Below are 26,260 nucleotides of genomic sequence, written 5' to 3'. Positions count from 1 at the left end.
ACGAATCAGAGGAGCCGGCGATTGTAACTTCTGGACTCTGAAGTTCGGCCGTTCGAGACTTCAGGAGAGGCTGACTGGTGAGGAAGAGTTGCCGAGTGACATTGTGAGAGAACAAAAAAGAAAAATTTAGGATTAGGACCATCGTTATTTGAAAAATAAAAAAAAATCAGTTTCTAATCTTTTAATAAATTATATATTTATCCCTTTTAAAAATTTAATTACAATATAATATACAAATATCCAATTAAGATGTGACAAATTATAAAGAATAATTTACATATTATTTTAAAAAAGATTAAATAAAATTTACCTAAAAAATTATAGTATTTATGCTAATTTTAAAAATACCTAACTCCAGTTTCAGCCACCCACAATTACAATTTTCCTTTCTCCCTTCTTACCTATTTTTTCTTTTTATTTTTTATTGTTGCATAATTTTTTATTTTTTTCTATTTTTGTTAATATTTTATAAATCTAATTTTCAATCAAATATCTGATTATTTAAACCAATCTAGCTAACTCATATTAATCAGTTTAAATTGATTCAAGTCTAATAAAATAAAGATATGTTAACCAATCCACCCATTTTATAATTGGCCTAGCGGATTCATTTCAAATTTGATAACTATGATGACTTTATATAAACTAATATAACTTATTTTCAGGATTTTTCACTTCCTCGTTTGTATATATATTTAGAATATTGATTTTTTAATTTATTTTTAATACACATAGAAATGATTAAATGAATTGCACAACTATTTTTCTTTGTATATAGAAATAGCTAAATTTAGATTGAGACATATGCGTATGTATAGAATTAATGGAAGAGGGTTATTTTGAGCTTAATTTAAGGTGAGAATACTTATTAATATATATTATCCACCAATAATCAATGAACGAATCCATAAAAACGTTCCTCGCAAGAGTTTACTTCACGAGTAAGCTATTAATTCCTTTTTCAACAAAATTTAAAAATGTTGGTAAATCTATTTACAAACGAAATTATGTAAAAAAAAATAGTTTTATAATTATAAAAGATGAATTAATTATTATTTTTATTCATAAAAATTGTAATAATTACAAATCTACTAATAAATAAACGAAAAAAAGATAAATAGGTTACTGACCTTTTGTTTCGCAGACATTTTCGTCTCTGAGCATTTGAAAATACTTTTTAATTCCCGACCTTCATAAATTTTAGACGGATGAGTCCCTCCGTCCAATTACCTTAGTCAGACCTAATGGAATAGTCTGACGTGACTGTCGTTCTGATGATGTGACATGACGAGTTGACACGTGAACTGCTAACGAAAAGAGTACTTTCAAAAATTGGACAAATAAGTTCCTGTATCTAAAAATATATTATTGAATTTTATTTGAAATCCTTCAAGCAAATCCATGCACAATTATTAATCTCTGTCCTTGTTTCTAGTGACTTATCTCCAAAGTTTCAAATTTTATCAGTAATAATGTCACTGAGGTTCATTACCCCTGCAATTACTTGAAGCAATTTGATTGGAGCTTGAAGCAACTTGAAACAAATATAGTGCTTGTAAGGTGTTTGATGAAATGCCTGAGAGATGTGGTGTCTTAGACAATTAGACTAGTTTGATATATTGGTATGTGAAGGATGGGTTGTTTGAAGAAGCCATTGCATTGTTTTTGAGAATGAATGTTGAGCCTAATGTGGCAACTATTGTTAGCATACTCAAGGCTTGTGCAAAACTGGGTCGGTTAGAGATAGACAGTGCTGTGATGGATATATATATGAAATGTGAGTCTGTTGATGATGCAATGCAAGTGTTTGATGAAATGTCTAAGAAGGATATTGTTTCTTAGACTAGTATGATAGGTGGATTGGTGCAACGCCAATTTTCAAAATCTGAATGAATCACTTGACATGTTCTATGAAATGTAGGCATCAGGTTTTGAACATGTTGCCGGTTTTGTGCTTCTTGATTATCGCAGATAGGTCCATGAATACATTGATGGAAGCCAAATCAGATGGGATGTATAGAGATAGTGCAGAATGCAATAAATGGACATGGACAAGAAGTCAAGAAGCATTGAAACAATTTGCAGAGTTGATTGAATCCGGCACGAGGTCGAGTGAGGTCATATTTTTTGCCATTTTCACGCTTGCTGCCATTCTGGCTTGATCGACGAAGGTTGTAGGCTTTTTAATCAGATGACAGATGAAGAAGAAAGGAATAAGCAAGGCTCCAAGTTCTAAAAACTACGTCGTTTTTAGGTACAAGGACTTATTTGTCCAATTTTTGAAAGTACCTTTCTAATCAGCAGTCCATGTGTCAACCCGTCATGCCACGTCATCAGAATGGCAGCCACGTCAGACTATTCTGTTGGGTCTAATGGAGGCAATTGGACGGAGAGACTCATCCATCTAAGATTTGTGAAAGTGGGGGATTTAAAAGTATTTTCAAATGCTCAGAGACAAAAATGTCTGCAGGGCAAAAGGTCAGGACCTATTTGTCCTTTTCTCTAAATAAAATTAGCATTTGTGTATTTTTATTACATAAAAACTATCTATTGTAGATACAAAATTAATCTTATTTATATAAATAAATTTATCAATTTTAATTTTTACACTTTTATAAATAAAAATAATAACATAATCTTAATCTTAATTTACTTTGAACAATAATTATGGCACTTTTTTTTAAAGTGAAGGTAATTACATTACTTTAAAAAAGTGATACAAAGTCTAATGTAGGACAAAAAAAATAGCAGTAGAGTTCTCTCAATTGAATTTATAAGTAGCTACAATAATAATAATAAACTAAAGAAAGAAAAATATATTAAAAATTATAAATTTTTCTTTTATTCATCTCCTGACAAATCTGTTTTACTGAATTCAAGATCTGTTAGATAGAGGTCTTCTTATTTTCAAACACTTCTTTATTATGTGCTTTCCACAATACCCAACAAAGAGCAGCGAAGATGTTGAGGGCGTTGTTACCTTCTCTCCCACTTTCAGCACCTAATAGTACCTGGGTTCACCACTCCACAAAAGGAGAACTACTTTGCAATGGCGGCACCAGCTTCAAATCAACAGCTCCCCATACCTCCTGAGCAGGGCCGCACCATTGAAGGCAGTGGATGATGGTTTTCAGGGCTAATCTATATCTGAGACACAAAAGTGGAGTTGACTGGAAACGCTGGTGAATGAGGCTCAATACAGGTAATCTTTCATGCACAGCTTTTCACAAAAATATTTTAATCTTTGTTGGTAACTGTAAGCCCCCCAAATCTTTCTCCAACTTCTTGGGTTTTGTATGATTGCAGGTAGCCGATTGATCGGCTCATGCGCAAAACCATACGCAACCACATGTCCAGAGCCACATCATATTGTTTTTTGGAGTTCAAGGCCCAAATCAATGAGTCTTTGTCATTATTATTCAGCTCTATAGAGAGGATGTGGACATTTACTTCAGGAAAAAAGATTAATTCGATAAGCTCTCTCTTTTATCTTCTTCCTATGATCAGTATGTCCTTTACTATATTAATTATTGAAAATATATTGTTGCTGGATTGATTGCTGAGACTAATATGATATGGGTATGGGACGACAGTCAGAGTTCTTGCCAAACATTAACATCATCTCTTGATCATATACTCTACAACAATCTTTTTTTTACCACTTTTTTATCTTCTAAGAGACTTTGCCAGCCCCAAATAGGGTTATTCCCTTTGTTTGTAGTCAAAGAAGACTTATATTTAAAATACTTACCCTTTAACATTTTGTTCAGTAGTTCATTAGGATTAACAGCCAATTTTCAAAATTATTTTTTAAGTATAGCCAAATTTTGTGCACGCAGGTCTTGGAAACCCACTCCTCCCTTTTTTTTTTGGGTCTTGTCATTTTAATCTATGACATTCTCTTTTTAGTGCCTATCTGACCCCACCAAAGTTGTGTTAAAATCCTGTTAATCTCATCTAAAAGTGAGTCAGGTAGCTTAAAATAGAATAGAATATATACAGAAATTGCTTCTTTAACGGCCTTAATTAGGACATGTCTTTCACCTGCTGACAATAGATTTCTCTTCTAAGATTGTACCTTCTTTTGTACTTTGTTGCACAGTTGATCAGAGACCTAGATATTTATCTTGGACCCTATATGACCGATATTCAGATGTTCTGCTAGTTGATGTCTAATATGGAGCAGAATGTTATGACTGAAAAAGACTGCTGACTTGCTTAGGTTGACTTTTTGTCCGTTAACCATCTCATAGTCATAGAGTAGAGTCAGGATATTAGCACATGATTCTTCTTATGCTTTACAGAATAAAATGCAGTCAACTGTAAAGAGAAGGTGGTTAACAGTCGAACTTCTTTTATGAATTTAAATTTTTTGAATAACCCAATTTTTTTCTGTTCTATGTAGCAGAACGGAAAGTCATTCTGCACAAAAGAGGAAAAGATACGGTGATAGAGTCCCCTTGATGGATATCTCTAGTTGGCCTAAAAAAGCCAAAAAATTGGCCATCTATAAGTACAGAGTAAAAAACAGTAGAAACCAGTTCTTTGATCCATGTTATCCATCTAGCATCAAAACCCATCATCTCCGAACCACAGAAAACACCACTCCACTCTATTGTAGGTCTTGCTCATATATATCCAACTGTAAAGTCATTTCATTCACCAAACTTGGTCTTTTTGACTTAAGATAATGCATGCACTCAAGAGCTATTAGAATATTGTCAGATATTAACCTGTTTTTTTCAAGAAAGCACTTTGATTAGTACTCACAATGTTCTTCATAAACAATTATTGTCTGTAAACAAGTACTTTTGATATAATCTTGTAAAAGACTAATGAAAGACCAACAGGTCTGACCTATGACATATCTCTAGCATCCAAAATCTTGGGTATTAAACAGATCTGTGTGTAGTTAAAACTTTTTAAAGTTTTTTTCCCTCCAAAGAAACTACAAACAGTCTTGTGCAAATCGTTATCTATGACATCTCAAAAAAATTGATAAAATTTGGCTGTGAATCTATCATCTTTGGAGCACTCTGAGTGCAAACATTAAACGTAGCTCTCTTAGTCTCTTCAAATGAAACTGGTCTCAATAGCTTAGGATTCATATTAATTGTAACCGTAGGTCTAAAATCCTCAAAAAGTATTCCCAAATCAGCTTGGTTGATAACCATAAAAATCTTCTAAAAATAAGATTCAGCCACCCTCACTATACTTGTTGGATCAGAAGTGACTTCTCCATCTTCTCTAACTAGTGTTCAGATTTTATTCTTTCGGTTTTTAAATTAGAATCTTTGATAAAAAACTTTATGTTACTAATTTAATTGATTATGGCACCTCTTCTTTCATGGGAACTATATATACTAATAACGATAATGTTATGAAAACAACGAAAAAAAAAGTTAAAATTTATTTTATTTAATATTTATTAATTATTATAATAATTAATAAATATTAAATAAAATAAATTCTTCTGACAGTTAATTTTTAGCTAATTTTTTTGTTATCAAATATTTTCATACTAATAATATACATTTAGTTCTTAAAATATTCAAGTAACATGCCACTCTTAACCAAATAAAATAACTTTAATCTCCACTTTTTTGCTCTACATACACTTGTAATCAAAATGTATATGATCTTTCCGGAATGGGAAGTTCTAAATGATAATGTTTAAAAAGCAATGGTAATGCATGGTCAACAAATGTTAAAATTAAAAGTGAGTGGAACTGTGAAAGGGTCTAAGAAATAGTCAAACATACACCATGTGATCCAAGTACTTTGTCAAGAACCCTTCACTTACTGCAAAGGTGAAAAAAGTACTGTCATATGTTCTTTCACATATTTTTTTAACATTTACATTAACCATGCCATTTAAATAGGGTTTTTTTATTTATTTAAATCTTTTTTATTTTTCATTTTATTTTATTTAAAAAAAAATTATATTTTTGAATATTATTTCACAATTTTTTATTCATTGTCTGTCAAAATAAAAAATAAATTTTTTTATTTCAATTTCGCAAACAGTAAATACGAAATTATGAGAAATGCAAAACAACATAATTTTTTAAAATAATTTAAAATAAAAAATAAAAAAAATTTAAATAAATAAAAAATTTCATTTCAAATATTTAAATATTAATATTAATTAAATTAAAATGACTAGCTAGATAATAACATAGAAGTATCACATGAAGACTCAAAATATGTAAACGGACTTTTACAACAATATTAATTACGTATGTGTTTTTTTTTATCAAAATATGTAAGCGGACTTTTCAATTTTTATTTTTCAGAAATTAAAAAAAATCTAATTTTTACATTCTAAATCAAATAAAATCATATTTGAGATTAATATTTTTATCGTCCATAAATTTAAAATATACTTTTTTGAGTTATTTCCACCGAATATAAAAAATAATTTGCGCCATATGAAGTAGTTTAATTTATGTATAATTTATTTTAATCTATTCTTTTACACATACTAGGGAGTAGCTAGTGGGTATAGTATAGCATAGGGGGGGATTTTGTGCAGGGGCATAGCAAGAAATTTGGTGACATTTATGTCATTGAGAGACAAGACATATTTACCGGACTCTCATGTATGTACTTTGATCAATCTGCGTATCTATTATGACTCTGGATCAATGTCACCATTAAGAAATTTTATTTTCTTATTGCCATGCATGCATGTATACATATGACACAATAATTTACAATATTATATATAGGACTTTTTACCCCTCTGAAAATAAAATAGTAATAACAAATAAGTTGTATACATGACGTGAAATTAGATGTGATTTAAGGAGCTGACCAAACAGCAAATTACAAAATACATACCAACCATATTATGATGATTTAATTAAATTTAGTGAACATTTAAAATTCATAAAATTTATTTTAAAAATATTTGTTTTTCTGAACTACATATTAAGATTGCTAAAAAGAAAAAGGAGGATGCAACAATTTACCTTTGATGGAAATAAATAAATAAACAATTTACATTAAAGAGAAAATATAATGATACTTGCTCTTCCTTGAAAGAGGAAGAAGAAGCTGAAGCCCTGACATTACATTAAAGAAGAAATTAAAATAATAATAATAATAATGAAAAATATTAAAAAATATTAAAATTTATTATTTTTAGTTATTAATTAATGTTTAAAAATATGGGTTAAAATATATGATTGGATTAATAAATTAAAAAAATTAGATTAATAATTAAAAATAATAAATTTTAATAGTTGTTTCATTATTATTATTATTATTATTATTATTATTATTATTATTATTATTATTATTATTATTATTATTATTATTATTATTATTATTATTATCTGTCAGAAGTGAAGAAGACTAATAATAGGGTTTGAGAGTCGAGAGCTGAATGATGGTGTAAGTTGTAACAGTAGGTCTTGGCAACATCCATGCCCGACATATTGTTAGCAAGTAAGTCCAAAACAAAATCATATTATTATTATTTATTATTTATTATCATAATTTATGATTTTGTTTATTTTTTCTTAATTACTCTGATTTGGGCACAAAAGCTGTGTTTCCTGAAGGGGACATGCGCCAAAATTCGCGTGCATATATGCATACGTCATCACTCATCAGCACCTCTTGTTTCTTATTTTTATATACACTTTAATTTACAGTATTTACTACCTTTTTTTATTTACATAATATTATAAATCTCTTGAAAAAAATCGATTTATAATATTTTCTTTTTGACTAAATTGATTCATAATATGTTACCAGAATCTCTATAATTATGTTATGTTATGTGATCTAGAGTTTAATCATTGTGTTTCTCTTTAGTCTAAAATCTAAATAGCTAGAAAATTAGGGTGAGATTACTTTGTCTCTTACTGTTTGTATAAAAATTGAAAATACCATATGTTAATGTCATTAATTTCTCCTTAGGTAGTTGATAACTTTTTAATGATGGGGTGTACTTTAAAGGATTCAGAAATTCAAATCAAACACAATATATATTCAATATTTAATAATTACTAGAATTAGGATTTGATATCATACTTAAATTATTGGCTTAACTAGATTGATATATATATATAAAGTAAATTTATATCATAGAAAAAAGATATGACCCTTTCATTTTTATGGGTTTATAACATTAATATATAAATATAAAGATTAATATTTTATGAAAAAGTAGCTAACATCAATTTAGTAAATTATTAATTTAAAAATTAGCCAATAATTGGAAGAAATAAACATAAAAGAACATTAAAAACTAAAAATGATAAAAAAAGAAGTGATAAGAGATAAAAGTGTAATTTTAAAAAATTTGTTAATGAATAAATTTGTGTGTGTTTTAGTTGAAGTTGGTTGATATATACTAACTCCCTGATTGGATTGATATTTTATATTATTCACCAATTGAAGTTGACACAAATAATTAGAGTATCTAATATATAATTCATGACTTTTTATAGTGACGAATTTGAATTCTCCTGAAATCATTATTTTGTTGGTTGAATACGCACAAAGAAATTTTTTATTATCCAAAAATTTGTCATGGGTCTTAGATTAAACTAATTTAAATAGATAAAGATTTGTAATTAAAAGCTATTAAATTTACCATTACTAATTGATATGTCTCCCCTTACTAGTATTTTGAACACCCAAACGAAAAAAAAAGGAATTATATTAGTCATTTAATGTTAATTAAAAAGAAATCAAACCTATCTAAATATTTTGTATCGATTAGGTACTTATATAAATAAACTTAGTAGTTAATAGTCTATTTAATCAAGTGTCTAAAGTCCGAAAGTCTTTAAATAGAACTCTGATACACAATGAATTAGGGTGTGTTTGACAACCACGTTCAAAGAGAAGAAGTACGTTTCAATATTTTGAAAGTTGCAATTTTTGGTTTGGCAAAGTTTTGATTTATGAACGCAAAAGTGATTTTGCATTCAAAACCACGTTTTCAAGAAGCAACAATTTTAAGCTTCTGCGTTTCATCAACGGGCTTTTAGCCATCAATACTCAATCTTTATTTATCTTTTACCAATTTTATCCTTTATCCATACTATTGTATTATTTATATTATTTTTATTTATATAAATTATCTTTTTCTATTATTTATTATTTTTATTTAATTATTTATTTGATATTATACACTTTTATAATTATAATTTTTTTGTATTATTTTTATTTTTTTATAATATAATATATTGATCCTATTAAAAAAGTAAATTAAACAAAAAATTAATTGTAAATAATAATAATAATAAATTATAACATACTAAAAAAGAGTACTAAAAATATATTATATAAAAAATATCATAAAAATTTTTTTGATTTATTTCAATTACTACCAAGATAAATATTTAATTTTTTTTATTATTCTTAGTACTCTCTAAAATTTATATTTTGTTAGTTTTAATTAAAAGTATATTTTGCCAATTTTTATATATTATTTTTATTTTAGTGTATAAATATTAATTTTATTATAGAATTAATTAATAAGATCTATTCAAATATCTAAATTAAAATAATATACAAAAATTATTAAAGTTGATGTCTATTTTAGTAATTTTGTTTCTAAAAGTGATTTTGAATAGTGTAATCCAAACAACATTTATTTTACTATAATCCATTTTGATATAAATATTGCCAAACATAAATCACTTAACACAAACTTACTTTTCATCAAAATCAAGTTTGCAAAATCAATTTTATTCAAACTCTCGTTTGCAAACTGTAATCCAAACACACACTTAGTCTTTGAGCTCTCGAGTTAAGAAATATCGTGTTAAAAGAAAAAACAAAAGGGTGTGAGTGATGAGAAATAAACAATATATACCAGCCTTAACTTTATGGTTTTGTTAACTAATAATTAGTGGATATTTTTTGTTCTGATCATTTATTACTGACAAAAGGTAATAACTTTATTCCTTTTGCCTCATTTCCTCCATGATGATTACTCTTTGGATTTCAATTGCAATTCAAATGTGCTTTCTTGATGTTATGGTGAGAATGGTTTATCATCTCTCCTCTCAGTTATTTTTTCTTTTTCCCTCACTTTTTGAAGTCAATTTTGGTCACCCTTTTAGACCACTAGCAATGAGAAAGCGAAATCTAATACCTAAAGGCTAAAGTTTCATTCGTACATAGATTGTACAATCATACTTTGATGCAACCAAAAAGTTGTAGTTATTTATTTGTTTTCTAACCAAATTATGTGAGAAAAAGTTAATCTAATTTTACTACTAATAAACATATTAATTATTAAGCAACTAAAATATAGTAGTTTACACTCTTCAAATAAGAGATTGAGCTTTCTCATCATCAAACCTAAGATACTCCTAGAAGCTAAGTTGTTCATAAAGTGAGAGTAGGTTTTCTTTTTCTTCTCTTTTTTTCTTTTTAAGTTTATTTTTACCCATCCTTTTTCTTTTCAACTCAAACGTATCTCTCTTTGTCTTCTTCATTTACCAAAGGTGAAGATGGCCCCTCCACGCATACACAGCATATACATGCACATTTATTTTCAATTATTAAATAAATAGGATTGTTCTGAAAATCAAATTGAACCGGATTAATCAGAAATTAATCACCTGGTTGATTTGGTTCAGATTAAAAAACCAATTAAAAAATTGGTCAAAAACTAATGAATTAGTTGAACAGAAATTTTTTATTATGGAAAAACAGCTAAAAATTAATTTTTAAAAAAAAATTATGAGAATGTATATAATATATTATTTTATTTTATACCGTTCAACTCTAATAAAACTTTAGTTGAATTTTTAAATTTTGAAACTCTAGTTTTACTAATTCAATTACTAGTCTAATCTTCCAAACTTTGATAAATAGTATAAATTTAATAGAAGTTATTAATGTAAAGTTATGTTATTTAGGCCATTAAATCACCCTAATACATGACATATGATAGCATTATCAGTGTTCATTTCTATGCCAATGGCAAAAACAAACTTGTGTCCAAGGAGAAGGATAAAATATAGTCAATTAGGAGATAGTAATGTGACTAAATGGGCTATGTAGCTCCAATTAAGGATACTCTTATATTCCTGTCCAAAAAAAAAAATACTCTTATATTTATATTCTTTTTTAATTCCTACAGTATTTTCCAACGTAGCATGTCAAGGAGACAAGGACTAATCCGCCCTAATACTAAGTTTCATTTAAGAGTTTATCGTTGATCAATGGATTGTTGCATACTTTGTTTATAGAAGTAGGACTTTTATTAAGCTTAAGCTTTGGAGTCAATTCAAGAGAAATAGAGAATGGGCTAGAACCTTGCAATGCAAATATATTAGAAATTCAAGAAAATAAACCATTAATTTACTTGCAGGATAAGGTCATTCTTATGCTGATTTCTGTAAAAGAAGAAATTATTCTTCTAGAGATCCATACAAAAATTAACAGAAATAGTTTTATATGTGTTAAGCTATGCAACTCCCCAATTTCATCGCCATTCTCTTAAATGATATTCAGTCCTCTATTGTTTAACTCTGCAAATTTGTGAAAATTCTTTTGAAAAAATTACTGAAATTCATGAAGAATAAAAGGTTAACTTCCCCAAAATCTATCAAGTTTTTTCAGATGGTATACATTGATGAAACAAGACAAACCAGAAACCATCATTTGTTTGATTGCAAACCACTACCACCATAATACTGCTTTGTTGTTTCGCGCGAGAACTCAGCAAAAGTCATCCCATCCTTCAACCTCGATGAAAGTGGGGGGACGATTTTCTGAAATTCGCAGCTCAGTTGTTTATATCTATCCTCCCCAACCTGTTCATCATCATCATTATATTCCTTCATCAACTTTGCATGAGAATAATCTGCAGTAGATAATGTTTTGGTCCATGCAGGCTGCAGAAACACAACAAAAGTTTCCCTGCTCAAATTGTTAAACTTCACAGGCCTATGAACGGCATGCAAGGTTGCGCGAAGCTTCCCCTTAGAGATTATATCGGCAGATTCCCCGACCTGAATAATGAAACTGTCAGGAGGGGCCTTCACCATAAAGATCCTCTTCTTATTCGGATCATAAATTTGCAAGCAGCTATGCCCGGTTGGCGATGGACATTCATCAAAACATGAATCAGCAAATACATATTCTGTTTTGGCTGGATCCGAATATGATGGCCAAAGAAAGAAAGGAGCTGTCAGAACAGTGAATATACCATAATCATAATGCCACTGCTGCCACAAATTTGAATGAATTCCACATGAATTATGATCATCGCGAGCAATTGAATTCGACTCTGATGATCCTTGTAATGATTTCTGCACATTCATAACGCAGCTACCCTGGTCCCTCTTGTTATTTTTAGCTTTTCTTTCACCTGCCGCGCCGGTCTTCTCAACTTCTTTCAGGAGGAAGCTGTCCAAACGCGAATGGTAATGTATAAGCCGCCCCTTCGCTGCACAGGATTCCAAGAGGCTCTGCTCCAACTCATTGCTCCCGATGGCCTTGTCACATATTCGAGCAAGGCAAAGTCCCACCTCCATCATGCAAAGCCCTAACTCTTTGAAAGTACTCCCTAGATTCTTAAACTCCATATCATTACATTCTGCAGATGCTTCCTCGACATCTTGAGGATACGCTTCGGAATGTAATTGATCAGTCATGGTCAATGCTTCCGGAGCTTTGGCATATTTGAGATTCATAGCAAAGGAGGACACACTCCTATCTGGATTTCTCAAAGGAACATCACTGCCCAAGTTGTGTTCCTAAAAAAAGCATGCAATGCAATCAGAATGAGCACACTCACAAATGAATAAGCTAATTGTGAGCCTGAACTCCATTCAGATTTATGCATATTGAAAATTTTTCGATATTACCTAAACAAATTTCACAAGCCATAGACGCAATAATGACATTAATCAAACTATATAACAATTGAATTCTTTTTTCCTTCAAATCATCACAGTTCAAAATATATCAAGACTTCGATTTAGCAATTATCAGAGTAAAAATTCTCAATCTAAATTTATGCATAATGAAAAACTTAGTAGCTTTCATTTTCCCCAAGTAATTTTTACATAAATAAAATAAATTAAATACCCACTAAATAGATTCTTCTAATCAGAAAACACATACGTTTATGACTTTTATTATTATTATTATGAAAATTGCTACAGGTGGAGTTTTAGCATTGTTCAATAAATCCAATAACCTGTAGAGATTCCAGCTCAAAATTCGATGCCCATTTACTCCATAATAGCGATTGTTGAACAAACCTGTGATACTTGAAGGCCTGCCATGAGTCTTAATAAACCTTACCATCCTGTTACACATAAATGGCTACAGGCAAGAGGGTTTATAGATTTTAAGATAAACACATGACCCAACAATAAACAAATTGCTTTAATAAATCAACAGAGGTAAAAGGATTCCTAGCTTTTTTCTGTAAACCCAACATCATGTGGCAATTACTGAACGAATTATTAACCCCAATTCCCAGAAACGATTTTTCACTCTAAATATGAAAAAGAGAAGTTGCATACTATTGCAGAATAACCTTAATTGAGCTAGACACACTTAGAAGTAAACTTAAATCATAATGTTTGAGTTCTTTTTTGCTGCGATTCACCACAAAAGTAAAATTAAGGAAACTAGAGAGGGAACAACTTTTTGTAGCAAGGCCCAATAGCTGTCTTTGTGGAACCATCAATCCCTTTGACGGATGTGCAGAGTAGCATACTACGAATAATTGGCGTTCCTGAGCAAAAGTTTGTGAGTCAATTACCACATAAGGGATCCCGGCAACTCGAACCCAGCATATAGCTACCTCCAGAACCACTTCCCCCTCCTCCTCCATCACCTCTGCCTTCATCACTGCCTAGCTCACCTCCTCTCCCAACTCTGCCGCCTCCTCTCCCTCTTCGACGTTGTCGTCCACCATAGTTGCGCTGAGATGTACGAGTGCCAACACGTGCACGACGCTCAATGCTACGCCTATCGGGGACATCCGGGGCCTCCACCATCGCGGGGTTAGCGCTCTCGCCTCTTGGTCTTGCATCCTGAGGAATCCCAGCTACCCTAGGATCTACAAGTAAGTGTTCTGGTGAAAGGAACCTCCGAGCTATCCTGAACCACCAATTGAGGTAATCTACTGATGGGCCTGGGTTAGGAACAATTTGAAAACGGAGCACATTATCAAACCTATTGTTCCAATGTTGGTGCCAGGTGGCAAAGACATTGGGGAACCACCGGTCTCCTCCTCTACCATCCTTTGCCATAAGAGAATCTATGTCAAGGGCCTTGTGCGGCCGATGTTGGACCCCACCGAGCTGTGGCAAGACCCGATCCACTTGATGCCACTCAATAACAGCGAAGTATATCAAAGATGTCGTCGACCTCCATAAAACCTGGTGTCTCTGGTCCAGGGCATCCACTGCCGCAATTTCAAGTACTTCAGGCACAGCATATGGCATCCACAGAAACTGGAAAAAGGTTTATCATGTCAACCTAAGTAACTTACTATAATATTTAGGGAATAAAATTTGAGGTAATAACTTAAAACCTAACATCCACTTACATCATCGGGTCTCAACTTATCGAGCTTGAGCCTCAACTGCAACACTCGAGGGGCTCTCTGGTCAAGTGAAGGAATATACTTCGCCCGCCTAAAAATGCAATTCAATAGGCATTTAAAATACTGTAACAAAGCATAAGAGGAAACAACAAAACAAAATACAAATAGTATTTAATCATTATTACCTTGACGCCAATGGCCAAGTGAGCGTGTTGAACCCATGAGGCCGCAATGTGGGGAAACGCCAGAAAATCCAAGATTGGAGCAATGTTAATGGACCAGCGAGCTTAACCACATTGCGGTTAGCAACACGGCACAAGCAACGGTACAACCATGCTAATGTAGATGATCCCCAACTATACCGGCCCAACTCCTCTAAGCGAGCAACGAAAGGCAACCACCGGATGTGAACTCGAGTCCCAGATTTGTCTCCAAACAGCTGGGATGATAGTAGCACCATAATATAGGCCCGAGCATACATCCTAACCGTATCCTCTGACGCATTATCTGGAAGCACCTCAAACCTCGTTTGGAACCACTTGTATGTCACAGTAAACTTATTGATACACTTGGCAGGAGGAAGCTCACCAAACAGCTCCTGGAACCAAGTCCATGCCGGTTTCCCACCCTCCATAAGCTGCTCAAAATCAGAAAGGCATCCACTGACTGCCTCGCCATCAATCGGAAGACCGAGCTGGTATGAAACGTCCTGTAAAGTGACCGTACACTCACCAAACGGCATATGAAATGTGTGCGTCTCCGGACGCCAACGCTCAACAAATGCACTAATAAGAGGCTCATCAAGCTTAAACCAATGTGCATTAAGCCTTGCCACCTGCTCTAGACCAGCAACTTTCAGGTAGGGGATGACACGATCATGCAATTTCATATTTTGCTGCCGACGAACACTTGAAATGCAACGGGTTGGCTGAGAAAAAACAAAAACAAATTGGAACTCGACAATCACCGTAATACACTCATGATTATTTGAACAAATTTATTTAAACTAGCAAGAGTAGTTATTGACCAACAATAATTTACCAAAAACCTACTTCATCCTATTTCAATATAATATATAGAATCAACTAACGTAGACGATAAATTTAACAAATGAATCTGCAAAAATCACTTAAAAATGAACAACAAATTCGAGCAACCTCTTCGTAAATGCATCCTGCCACTAAAAAGAGTTCCAGTTTCTCTACTGCTAGAATCCAACAATTTAACATTCACACAAAATCCTAATTAGAGATTCTAAATTAGTCAACAAATATTCTACTAAAAACCTACATTTATCCTGTTTCAGTATAATATATTCTAATGCTGAAATTAGAAAACAAAATGCTAAAATTACGTAACTAAAGCAAAAATTTCAACAAACCTCTTTGTCAATGTATCCTGCAATATGAGCAATGCCGTTTAGTCGATATAGCTGATCTGCTTCGTCCATTTTCTGACTGTTTTGACTTCTTTTCTGCGAGAACCAACACCCTTTTCCTTTCAACAGCAGCGATTCTTCTCTTCTCTCCCTCCAATTTCCACTCTTCTTCTCCACAATGGTGGTCTCTCTTCTTCAATAGCGGCTGACCAGGGGTTTTGATAATTGATAGTGACCTTCAAAATTTGTTGCAGCCCCTCTTTATAATGTGAGAGAATTGTGGCATTCCTTTAGGTATTTCCATTTGTTTCAATAAATCGGGGTAACATGCTTCGATTTACGTGTAAATGAGCATAACAAATTTGAGCTAGAATCGTTACAGGTGGCTGAGTTTATTGGACACATTAAAGTTTAAAACGCGTCTACCTCCCGCGATTTACTTAGTAACAAAAAAAGGACCCATACGTATGCAATTTAATTTATTTTATATATGCAAATACTAAAAACCCACTAATTAATGAACATTTCGATTTTTCCAAATTCAATCACCATATGGCACTGCATTTTTCTGAATGGTCCTTCAGTGCAAGGTTATTTATTATAGAAATTGATTTAGATTTGTTTCTACTTGAAATTAAAAATAAACATTTTCAGCACCTTGAGAACACGTTTACGTGTGTCGCGGTGGAGAAGGGCGAGCTTGGGAGCAAGACGGAGAAGTTCGAAGCGGAGCTCGGAGACGTTGGGGACGCCCGTAACGGCCAACAGGCCTGGGCCCATGGGCCCTAGGGCTTCCATTACTGAGCTCGTTTTGCGAAGAAGGTCCTCATCGAATGAAGAAGAAGAAGCATTAGTTGAAGTTGGATTTGAAGAAGATAAGAGAATGAGGTCGGAATGGTGAAGCTCGTGAAGTTGTAGGATTTCTGCTGCTGCTTCTTCTTCTTCTTCCATTGCCGTGTCCCTGTTTCTGTTTGAAACAGTTGCAGAGTGTGATACCAGAGGAACACTCTCACGTGATCCAAGGTTTGGGCCTCTATGTAATGGGCTGGGCTCCAAGGTGGTTTTGTGCTTCTCCAATTGGGCCTTCAATTCTTTGTCTCCTATTTAGCTACTATGTCTGGTCTCTCACTCTTTTTGTTCTTTTTCAAAAACGCCCATTTAAATCTTAAGAGTAAGTTTATATTGTATAGAACAGGAGCATTGGGCGACCAAAGTCAATATGTACATAAGTTTAGTTTATCCGATGAGAATGCTTTCAATTCATAGTAGTTATAAATTTATAATCTCAATTTAACTTTTAAAATTTTTTAATATAACAATTTTAAAAAAATTATAATAAATATGACAATTTTATGATTCAAATTTTGTTGTGATTTTATATTTTACGTATTTAATTTATTTTTTTAATTTAAGTAAAATTTCGATTTTTTTACTTTAACTTTCATAAATGAGTAGTATGTGTGTGCATCAATAGATTAAGAAATAAGGATATGAGAGAGAAAATTAGAATGAAACCCATTGTTAAATAATGAAAGTGGTTTGTAGAAATAGAAAAAAGGCTACTATTTCTATTTCACCAAAAAAATAGATTCCAATAAACTTTTAAGATAAAGGGAATGGTCATCTATCAAGGAAGGTGAAACTAATCCAAAAAAATGGTTATTGACTCAACTATAAATATACGGACACTTTTTAAGTATATTTACGTTCTAATACTACTAAAAATCTGCCTAAAACTCTTGCAAATTTAAGCATCGAAGTCTCTTGCAGGAATCACCCCTCACCTCCTCACAAAGAACTCGGATGGTGGCATCTCGGCGCAAGAACAAGTCCGACGCTGCCTCACAAAGAGTCTGAACCTCACGTTTAAACTCAAATCATCGTTTCAAATAACCTTCGAAACAAGTGGTATGTGCATCGATAGATTAAAAAATGAAGATATGAAAAAGAAAATTAGAATGACACCCATTGTTAAAAAATAATGAAAGTGGTTTATAGAAATAGAAAAAAGGTACTAGAATATTCTATTAAAATAATGAATTAAATGAAAGATGGACAAATAGTTAGAGGTGAGAATAATAAACAGATGCGACGAACAAGTGATTATAGACAAAAAGAAGACTTAAAAAGACTCTCATAAAATGGTGAGATTTTTATATATGATAGGATATAATAACGTCATTCATTTAATCAATTTCATAAACTTTGTTGTTGATGTTTCTGTTTCCCTCTTTGGTCTGGTATTCTTTGTTCCAACAGTGCTAGATGACAAATCCTGTCTCTGAATCTCTATACTTTATCAAATTATAATGCAATTTAATGCGAAACATTTTCGTAATAACTACTAACGATTTTCAACAATTTACTGCATTTTAATTCTATCATGGGTTTCTACTTCACCTCCCATAATTAAAATACTCACTTTATTATACGTATTATAGAGGTATGGATTTTAAGAAATTCTTAGAGGTGCTTTTGGGCGTTACACACACGTCACACCTATTTTGTGTACGTAAAAGTTGTATTATTTTATTTGCATGGAGATCAAGCATAAAAATAGTGAATTTTTTCTTTCACAGATAGAAAAAGTGAACAGGTTAATTTGATCTATTGGTGAGATTGAGATAATCATCACCTTCAAAGTTCAAACTACTACTGCAAAATAACCAAATAAAAGTGCTTACATCTAAGAAAGTACCTACACTTACATATATGATTAGGATCTAGGATCTAATCTTACCATTAACTCTAATGTCATTAAGTAGAACTACATTAATTAATATATACTGTCCCTGGTTAATTATCATAAGAGTTTGCATTAGAAAAGAAACCTTATGCCGCAGTTTCTTTGAAGCTCTTAGTCAACCAAATAGCTGTTTCCCTTGGTGAAACCTTCTCAGGTCCAAATGGTTTCAACAACACACCAAGCTCTTCAAACCTCTGTTGCTGTAGGAGCCTTGCACTGAACTCCAGCAACCCTTCCAACGCCTCCGCGCGCTGCTGGTACGACGAGGTGTCGAACCTGCGCTGACGAGAGTCAGCCGAGGAATGGCTTGAAACAATGGTTGCCCCGGGCTCAGAGCATTCGCTGCCGTGAGAGACCGGAGCTGGAGTGCTATTAACACCAGTGGTAATAGTAGGGACACTGGCCTTGTCCACAACTTGGACTGTACACTTGTCTTTTGTGAATGAGCATTCGGCGCTACCGGGGGAGCTAGACGAGCAATGAGCCGACGTTGATGAGGTGCCACGAACGGGGAAGAAATGATTGCCCTCGCAGGATGCTAGAGGGAACTCTGCCATCTTGTCGATTCGTGGTGCATTGACAGAAATATCTGGTGAGTCCAGGCTTCTTAGAAGGCCAACGCTAGCTCTGTAAGGGGTAGCTGTTGCCATGACTCCAGTTGAAGGTGTAAGAAGTGGAAGAGATGCTCGACGAGTTGGTGGGGCGAACTTTGCGGCCGGAGATGCTGGAAGCTGATATCAATAGCAAATGGCAAATTAGCTCTACAAGACATTAACATTAAATCAAAAGATGATACAATTTTTCACCTGATAATATGACTTGGATATAAGTGTTCAGATTAAATTAAAAAGCATGGAGAACAAATAGAGTCAAGGTTCAATTTGGTTCCATAAATTGTAAGCATGCTTTTGAACTTACTGAATCACGCTTGGAGCTAGTATGTGCTATCGACGGTATTATCGGCCGTCTTGGGGTGGAAATCTTCCCTGCTTGCGATCTTGGTGTCCTGTCGAAAGCAGAGAACTTTGCTGCTTTCGACTTGTTAGCATTCAACTCTTCCCGGACACAACCAACAGAAAGATCATACAATCTCTCTTTTGAATAAGTGAAGGATCCTTGTGCTCTTTGAGCAGAACAGAGAGAACCTACTTCAGTTCCAGAAATACTAGGATTCAAAGCTCTGTCATTGCTAAAGGATAATCTTTTGTATCTGTCTGAAATAGTAGAAACAGATTCTGGCTCGAAAAAGCGGTTTCTCCTTAAGTAACTCGAATCATGCCACTGGAAGGGAAAAGTACTTCTTCTTGGGGTATTGAGTTTCAGGTGAATTTTATGAATATAAGGCTGAAGATGTGGATGATTTAATAAATCTGCAGCCTGATAAAATAAACTACGGTTAACTTGTATCAAATATAGGTTTAATTACTCTGAAGGTCCTTATAACTTAACTCAGATCAAGTCTTTGTATTTAGAAAAAATGTGTAAATTATACTACTTTAGGGACTCAACTAGAAATGTTAAAATTACAAAAATCAATATAAAAAATTTTATACAATTTAGAAACTTGATTACAAACTTCCAAATTATAGGACCTAACAAAAAAATTGAACGAAACTATAGGGATGAGAGAAATTTAACCTTGAATTACATCAAAATAAAATTAAGTAGTCAACTAAGTAGAATGTGCATAAACAAGGAATGAACAACATCGCAAAATATAGCAGGGCATTTCATGAAATGTATGTAGGACATTTTTTTAAACCTGAATGTTTAGCATTAAAACAATAAAACCTCAAATTATCATGTACAATCCTTTCCTAAGCTTTATAAAACGAATGTGAGAATTCAAGTGATGCTGATGGCTGATGTCAAAAAATGATGATGAGGAGGAAAACAATCAGCTTATAAGAGAAACAAAAGCAAGGGTAGATTTTGATTTTCAACTTTTCAGTTTTCATCAGTTAATACAAAGTTTAAAAGATGAAAAGTAACAGTTAAGAAGTCAAGGCAGTAAACATACACTTGGCCTAAGCTCTGGATTTTTCCGCAGCATACTCTTGACAAGCCCTCGACTTGAAGAAAAAATATAAATTGTCATTGTAAGTTACTCAAATCATGTAAACAAAACAAGTGGCAAATAATGATTGTAAATTACAAGATTAAAAGCAAAATGCAAGTCAATTCTATGCATCTACCTAGCTCTTGAAGTTCATCAAGAATTCAACAAAATAAGATTGCTTGTAACTAAACTAAACATAACATTCCAAAATGTATAATGGCAAAGTAAATTCCATATCATCAGTTAATTTTTAATGAAAGGTAAAATCAAATAAATTGAATGCTGTAGACATGCTTTATACAAATTAGAAAATCACAACAGCTTGAAGTTTGATTGTAGGATATCAGCAAAAGAAAATACAAAAGCATAATAGTTAAATAGAACACAAGTAAAAGAAATATAGTATGCATAAAGAGCTTAGATATTTTAGGAAATAGAGATCTCACAATGGACTGGAATACATGGTTGGTAGTGGAGCCACTAAAGACTTGTTTATTTTATTAATCAATGTTTGCATATCCTGCTCAGATACAAGACAAAAAATAAAAAATAAAAAATATTATAGTGAACTATTTTATGGTCCAAACATCATAAATGAAAATTACCTTCTTGAATGAGCAAGATGATTACCAAAATGAAAATTCCCAGACATAACAGGACATTAATTTATGAAACAACACAATATTTGATGATTTGCAAATTAGAGTAAATCCTCAGTTTCATCCATAACAAAAAAACATGGAGGACAAAATAGTCCTAGGTTTTAAAAATGACAAATCCCCCCACACCATTTTCTTAACAATCAATTTGCCTCTCACCATTTTGTCATGATTTTCAAATGGTGAGGGGACAAACTTGTCATTTTTAAATCCCGAGTGACGACTTTGTCCTCCATATTTTCTACCAAGAATCTGATAGATGGTTTACTCTTCAAATTAATTACTATACCCCCACCAAATTTCCCTTCTTAGGATAAACAAATTTGAGTAATGTTCTGTTAGAAGAGGAATAAAAGAGTGAATATCTACCAGGATCAGATAGTTACTTACAAGAGCTTTGAAAGCTGGCTTATGTGCAGCCATTTCATAAACACAGCATCCTGAAAAATATAAGTTATCAACAATGTCAATTTCAATTGAAAAAGAAATGCAGAAAGAAGTGAATAAAAGAGTAAATAAGTCTATGTGATCTCTCATGAGAATAAAACAAATGTATGTTACCTAAAGACCAGATATCTGACTTAGAGACATAAGGTATATCAGCAAGAAGCTCTGGACACATATAACTTGGAGTCCCGACAACCTAATTGTAGAGCAAGAACAGTAATGAGATCCTTTTTTTTTTTTGAAAAAGAAAAAGAAAAAGATCAAAGAAAACACCAAACTAGTGAACAAAAAGAATGGCTTGGTCGTAACACTCACCGAGGAAGCAAGATCATCACATGTCAACATTTTAGCAAGACCAAAGTCACCTGCATCCAGCATACATAACATAAGATAGGACATTAGTAGAGATATTACTCGATTAGTAGATAGTTAAAAAGTTTGTTACTTTTATAAGGTTTAACACCACATGCATGACAGAACATTTTCCACCTTTTAGGGAAATTTTGGTTTATACTTTTCTCTTAGTCCTCGTTATTCTCTGATCAATATTCTCAACAGATATGCAGGAAGAAGGCATGGAGTTAGAGATGTCGAGACTAAATGCCATGTGAAGTAAAAAGAATGAAGAAATCAATTACCTAGACGTATATCTTGATCTTTTGTCAAGAATATATTTGAACACTGCAACAGATGTGGAGAAAAAGATCATCATGGTTGCTCAATGATTTCATATAACTAGCAGCGTGACTGAAATTATAGGATTCATCATTCACCTTGACATCACGGTGCAGAATATGATTTGCATGCAAGTAATCAAGTGCCATCAGCAGTTGAACAAGCCACTTACAAAGCTTCTGTATTCCGAAGTTGACAAGAATGTGTTAAAATTAAGTTCCAAAAAGTTATTTGCATACAAATGAACCGTTCACCAGGCTTGTAAGTAAAAGAAGTCACAATGAGCGACCAACCTCTTCAGAAAAATGAATACCATTAGACTTTTTTATAGCTTCAGCCCTGTCACAACATAGAAACCAAAGAAAGACTGCATTATTAACAATTGAAAGATAAAAGTAGTGTCTGCATAAATATTCATAGTTCCTCAGGAATTTGACAATAACCAGTACTTACATATCTCCGCCTTCACAATAGCCGATGATGATACATACAAAACAACCCTGGAAGTGAAGGTACCAACTTGCCAATTTCAGAATCATAAAATCAATCAAGAATTATATAACTATGTTCTGTGTTATAAAATTTAGTTCAATTAACAAAATCATCAATACTCATTAGTATGATATAAAATCAGCATTTGAAACGAAATAAGTACCCTCACCATTGAATTTTTTTATGTTAAAATCTTCATTCTTGGAACTCTTTTAAGTGAAATAAACAAAAAAGACAATAGACAACTAACTTAGAAAGATTTGAATTTCTTTTCCAAAAATTATTTTTTAAAAAAGAAATAATAACAAAAGCCTGACCTTTTCTACCCAGGAATCTTTATATTCCACGATAAATGGATTTCGAACTTTAGAGACGAGTTCCATCTGCAAAACAAGAAATCAACAAAGCATGCACAATTTAATAATTAGTGAAACAACAAAAAGTATTAGTACACCCCAAAAAGAGGAACAACATAAGTATATCTTTTCACCTTTTAAAAACACAACTATAAACCAACAAATATAAAGAATTGCACTCTCAATATACTCTTTACTCGCTTTTAACCGTCAGCGTCATTTTTGAGAACATCATTATATCAATTTATCCAAATATACCAATGATGTGCCAAAAAATAACAATGACAGATAAAAGAAAACAAAGGGACTACATGACATTAAAATTCAAATGTGATATCAAAGGAAAACCCTAAACCCCAGAAACCGACAGCGACATATAAAAGGAAACCAGATAAGGTACATTAAAATTTCAAATGAGATATTAAACAAATAAAACTCATCTTAAAGCTCAACAATAAAAAATGTATCATTCTAAACAACATAAATGAACTATTCATGAAATTCAAAATCCACAAACAAACAAACAAAAGTGGCAAAACCATAAACCATAGAAATAAAAATGAGAATGTTACCTCTTGATGAGCAGATCTACGAGTTCTGTCAGTTTGGCGAGCAAGTTTGATCTTCTTGAGTACATACCTTAAATGGAAACAAATATAAAAAATTAAAACTAATTTATAAATATCACATTATAGTCAAACATTACACATTAGTTCATAGTTCATACACATTTTATAGAAGAAGCTTGAAAATTATTTCAAAGATAGAGAAAAAGAAAGTTATGTTGAACCACAGTTATAGTAATGAACATTACTTTCTGTTTTCATGTCTGTGCCTAACAAGAAGAGCAGAACCAAAGGAACCTTTGCCAATCTGTTGAAGAATCTCATACTTCTCCATTTTTTCTGTGAAATGAGAAAATCAACACTTCAAAGGTTCAAACTTCATTGCTGAAAAAACAGTGACAACAACATTAAGCTCAGTCATTTCCACAAACACAACATATGCACTTACATTACATACTTTGAAACGAAAATAAAAACAAAAAAGTGATCACATTTAACAAAATAAATAAATAAAAGAAGAAGACTAAAAGAAAATACCCAAAAATGGGAGATAGCTGAGGATAAAGGTGATAAAGAGGAAGTGAAAGTGGAGCTTTGTTTTGTTTTGGTGGTGGCAAAGTAGCTCCTGAGTAATGAAGAACACAGAGTACCCGTGGCTTTAATATTTTATTAGGAAATTTTAATTAACAATTTAACATTTAAGTTATGGATAAAATATAAAAGAAATAATTTAATAGAGACTAAGTTTAAGAGGCCAAAACTCGTATATAGGTTTTTCTTTTTTATTTTGAAGTCAAAGAAATTCAACACAATAAATTAGAACAAAAAATAAAAAAACAACTTATAAATCTAAAAATAATCAAAAAATAATTTTTAAGTATTTTTGACATTATCATTAATACTTACAAAATTCACCACCAAATTACTCATAAAAGTTTATAAAAAAGTTAGTCGAATAAATACATTTTTTTATCAAATTTTCAGATCATTCTATCTTTTCTCTTAATTATTAGTTTAACTGATTGTAAAATATTAAAATCTTATGAAATTGGTTTATTAATTTTAACTCTCATTGAATAACTTTCTTTATCATTGAAAATTTAATATTCACTTTAACCTATCCTAAAATATCTATAATCTCCTATAACAGATTCTCTAAAATTTGAGACCAAAAAAAAATTTAAAAATATATCTTTTAGCACACCACTTGATAACTAATTGTCCTTCCAAAATCGTATCATCCTGCAATCTCCTAGTTCCATAGACAATTCTCGAATCATCTTCTCTCTCACTTGTGACTCTCTAATTTGTAACTGACAGATATCTTTCTACGGACCACCTTTTGTAGGTATCGGCTGACCACAAATCATCTTAAAAGGACTCATGTTATCACAGTGGCATACAATTTTTTTTCATAATGGACAATTTTGATTCGAAAACCTCCACCACCACTTGAACAGGAGAGCTGTATTCCGAATCACCGCATCACCAACTCCTAACCCACCTGTGGGGCTTGAACGATTTCCCATCTCACTAGATGCATCACGTTCCTCTCGTCCTCCTTACTTTATAAGAATAATTTCTGTAAGAAAATCAACTTTTTTGCTACTGTTTTAAATATTTTGTACAAGTTGAGATAATAAACAAGCAAGTTATTAAGAACAGATTTAATAAGAACTAGCTTACACATTTTACTCAGAGGCTTTGTTTTTCATAGACTTAGCTTTTTTTCACCTTGTCAATCACTGATTTCTATGTCTTGACTAATTTTGAATTCGTTCTTAGAGAAATGGTAAGATATTTTACTAGTAATAATATTTTCTTACACCTTAATAGATGACATATCTGTCATGTCCAATTCTGCTTACAATTCACCGAAATCAAGCTAAAAAATATTAGTTATTATTATGTGAAATTATTAGTTAAAACTTAAAAATTGTTAGATAATTTGACATATTTCATTAAATTATTATTAACAATTATCAACTACTAATTCCATATAAAAATAATTACACGTGAGTATTTATTTTTTTAAAATGTTATACTTTTAAATAATTATATAAAATTATTTATCATTTAATTAGATTGAAAAATGTTCATTTTTCCCTCTAATTATACCCATATATACTTGCTTTAATTAAAAGTGCATTAGATTTTTAATAAGTATTGTTGCTAAAAGTACACTTAAAAATAAAGAAAGAGAATATATTTTCTTTTTATATAATTTTTTGAGTTAAAGTCAAATAATCTTAATAGCATTCTGTACTAACGATATTACAATACATTAAAGTGAAATTTGAATTGAACAATTTTAGTCAAAGTTATTTATTTATTATA

At 31.9% G+C, this 26,260-nt stretch overlaps 2 protein-coding genes across 6 annotated transcripts; both read right to left on the bottom strand.

The window, feature by feature from the left end:
- Positions 1–11,514: 11,514 nt before the first annotated feature.
- LOC112737220 (serine/threonine-protein phosphatase 7 long form homolog) lies at positions 11,515–17,193 on the bottom strand. 5 transcript variants are annotated; one of them, XM_072214974.1, is made up of 5 exons: positions 16,581–16,934; positions 15,927–16,159; positions 14,731–15,473; positions 14,549–14,636; positions 13,351–14,453 (listed from the first exon to the last, which is right to left on the bottom strand). In XM_072214974.1, exons 2-5 carry the CDS (start codon positions 15,993–15,995, stop codon positions 13,749–13,751), a joined length of 1,605 nt encoding a protein of 534 aa, XP_072071075.1. In that variant the 5' UTR covers positions 15,996–16,159; positions 16,581–16,934; the 3' UTR covers positions 13,351–13,748. The 5 variants fall into 5 exon arrangements, with proteins under 5 accessions (XP_025642832.1, XP_072071083.1, XP_072071075.1 ...); XM_072214973.1 differs by having other exon boundaries at positions 15,927–16,211; positions 16,581–16,912; XM_072214977.1 differs by having other exon boundaries at positions 15,927–16,182; positions 16,581–16,912.
- Positions 17,194–18,474: 1,281 nt separating this feature from the next.
- On the bottom strand, positions 18,475–24,591 carry LOC112737211 (serine/threonine-protein kinase Nek4). The gene is made up of 15 exons (XM_025787002.3): positions 24,461–24,591; positions 24,172–24,307; positions 23,930–23,996; positions 23,319–23,384; positions 22,963–23,009; positions 22,803–22,848; positions 22,608–22,688; positions 22,473–22,515; positions 22,150–22,199; positions 21,949–22,030; positions 21,778–21,827; positions 21,175–21,248; positions 20,690–20,741; positions 19,588–20,046; positions 18,475–19,400 (listed from the first exon to the last, which is right to left on the bottom strand). The coding sequence occupies exons 2-15, from the start codon at positions 24,255–24,257 to the stop codon at positions 18,756–18,758; spliced, it is 1,848 nt and encodes a 615-aa protein (XP_025642787.1). The 5' UTR covers positions 24,258–24,307; positions 24,461–24,591; the 3' UTR covers positions 18,475–18,755.
- Positions 24,592–26,260: the final 1,669 nt, after the last annotated feature.

The sequence above is a fragment of the Arachis hypogaea genome, chromosome 2 (genome assembly GCF_003086295.3).
Source record: "Arachis hypogaea cultivar Tifrunner chromosome 2, arahy.Tifrunner.gnm2.J5K5, whole genome shotgun sequence".
In the NCBI taxonomy this organism is placed as follows: domain Eukaryota; kingdom Viridiplantae; phylum Streptophyta; class Magnoliopsida; order Fabales; family Fabaceae; genus Arachis; species Arachis hypogaea.
This window is presented reverse-complemented; position numbering and strand designations above follow the sequence as displayed.

Excerpts from the sequence above, each read along its gene's own strand:
- LOC112737220 (XM_072214974.1), bottom strand. The coding sequence starts at position 15,995 with ATGGACGAAGCAGATCAGCTATATCGACTAAACGGCATTGCTCATATT. Across the intron at positions 15,474-15,926 it reads CAGGATACATTGACAAAGAG|CCAACCCGTTGCATTTCAAG; the intron begins GTTTGTTGAAAT and ends GTTTTTTCTCAG. Across the intron at positions 14,454-14,548 it reads ATAAGTTGAGACCCGATGAT|TTTCTGTGGATGCCATATGC; the intron begins GTAAGTGGATGT and ends ACCTTTTTCCAG.
- LOC112737211 (XM_025787002.3), bottom strand. The coding sequence starts at position 24,257 with ATGGAGAAGTATGAGATTCTTCAACAGATTGGCAAAGGTTCCTTTGGT. Across the intron at positions 22,516-22,607 it reads TTCTGCACCGTGATGTCAAG|TGTTCAAATATATTCTTGAC; the intron begins GTGAATGATGAA and ends CATCTGTTGCAG. Across the intron at positions 21,828-21,948 it reads GTCAGATATCTGGTCTTTAG|GATGCTGTGTTTATGAAATG; the intron begins GTAACATACATT and ends TATATTTTTCAG.